Source organism: Homalodisca vitripennis, unplaced genomic scaffold (genome assembly GCF_021130785.1).
Source record: "Homalodisca vitripennis isolate AUS2020 unplaced genomic scaffold, UT_GWSS_2.1 ScUCBcl_2777;HRSCAF=7862, whole genome shotgun sequence".
NCBI lineage: Eukaryota > Metazoa > Arthropoda > Insecta > Hemiptera > Cicadellidae > Homalodisca > Homalodisca vitripennis.
Window position 1 is genome coordinate 21,111 of NW_025778888.1, and position 1,934 is coordinate 23,044.

The 1,934-nt window shown below is 39.2% G+C and overlaps 1 protein-coding gene across 1 annotated transcript; it reads left to right on the forward strand.

Moving 5' to 3' along the window:
• Positions 1 to 857: 857 nt before the first annotated feature.
• LOC124372229 lies at positions 858 to 1,719 on the forward strand (the record flags this gene model as incomplete). Its single annotated transcript, XM_046830604.1, has 2 exons — positions 858 to 1,321; positions 1,385 to 1,719. Coding segments are annotated over 2 exons (799 nt in total), but the record flags the coding sequence as incomplete, so codon positions are not given.
• Between the last annotated feature and the right edge of the window lie 215 nt (positions 1,720 to 1,934).

The following is a 1,934-nucleotide window of genomic DNA, read 5'->3' on the forward strand; positions in this document are numbered from 1 at the left end:
CTCGGAACATTGGAACCAGTACATAACGATATAACTATTTTGGGACATACGATGGCCACACGGTATATCACGTCACAATTAGGATCAGAGCTAGAGATATCGCATATTCCCAATCCTGTTTATGACTGCAGCACTTTTGATCAATACCAGCCACCTTGTACTGTATCGACTCCCCCTCCACTATTATGTTTTATAAGATAACTGGCTGGTTGCCTCTAAAGATGAGCAGAATAACGGTGAAAAAGGGCCATATAATTAAAAATAAATTAAGTAAAACGTATAAAAATTGCAACTTTGCAAGGTTATACAAAAACTAAGTGCTTTCATAAAAGATGTTTTGAATTCAGAGAGCGAAAACGTATGAACATTGCTAGCTATCAATCTTGGTGCAAATCAAAGGAGCCACGAGTATTTATCATCCTAATTTCATGTGGTTTACACACACGATCGTGTTATTACCACATATAGCTGGCTCACTAAGGAGCACATGCCAAAAGCTTGTCTTTTTATTCTTAAGATTAGATTTATAACAGTCTGAGAAGAACATTTTTAAGGTTAGAACTGACATAAATCCTCTTAATAGAGAAAAGTATCGTTTAGGCCTAAGAATTTCTAACTTAATCTCCATTTTAAACCCTGCTTGTTCATTTATTATTTAAAATAAGTTAATTCATTCAAAGATTATCATTAATCATTGAACTATATGTCACACATGCTATATTCGCAGTATTGTGCCGTAAAATGTGGTTCTAAGTTTATTGCCTTAACCTTTTGTAGTAATACGATATGTATTATAATAAGCATACATGAACTTAATCATTTCATGTTCAGCCTTAATGGAATTTGTACTGTTTCAGGAAAATGGAGCCCGAAGTCCCATCTTGGCTGAATGAATCATATTTTGCAACTGTTCTCCAAGACGGGGTAGACCAGGAACCAAGGATGACGGTGACCAGCTTTACTGCAAAGTCAGCTCTACCTCTAGACCAGAATTATGGAACTTACGTTTTCAGAGTAAAGGTACAATACACACTCGGGGAGTCAGTTGACAAACACGTTATCTCACTAATAATTAAAACACCCGTTTCTCACGGGTTTCTCAGTGAATACATGGAGAAAATTGATCTGTTCAACAGAGAACAAAGGTTTTATGCCGATGTACTATCTCAGTTGAACAAAAGAGCAAAGTTTGAATTTGGCCCTAAGGATTTCTACTGCCCTGACAGAAACAGGTTGGTGCTGAAAGATTTGAACGAAGATGGCTACGTTATGGCCGATAGATCTAAACAACTGGACTTGTCTCACTGCAAGTTAGAAAACAGTCAGTGAATGTTCTCAACCACGGGGATTTGTGGGTGAACAACATGCTGTTCAAATATAACAGCTCTGGAACACCAGTTTGCTGTTAAGTTAGTGGACTTTCAGTACCCAAGGTACTCATCTCCAGCAGTTGACCTCATCTACTTCATCTGGACTAGTGCGGACGAGGGTGTTCGAGAAACCAAGCAGGAGGAACTGCTCGACATCTACCTGCAGACTTTGAACTCCACCTTGGAAGAGCTCGGGTGTCAGGAGCGGCTAACTGCCGAAGAGTTGCGGCAAGATCTGAGAGCACTGGCGGACTGGGTCCTCGTCCTGATTTGTCAGCTGCTACCCACAGTGCTTTGCGAGCCTAAAGACGTCATCAAGACGGAAGATTTCAAACAGGAAGATTTTTGATCCTGAAAAACCAGATGAAAGAATAGAGAAAAGGTATCAAGGGAAACGATTCAAATCTGCTTTACCAACAGTTCTCCGGCAATACCAGTCTTGGGTATTCTCTTAATGAAAAGGGCGGGATAGAAATTTCAAGCAATCCTGAATTTGTTTTTACGCATATATGAGCTTCTTTTGTAATTAAAATAGATGCCAAAAACGAATTCATCATACCAGTG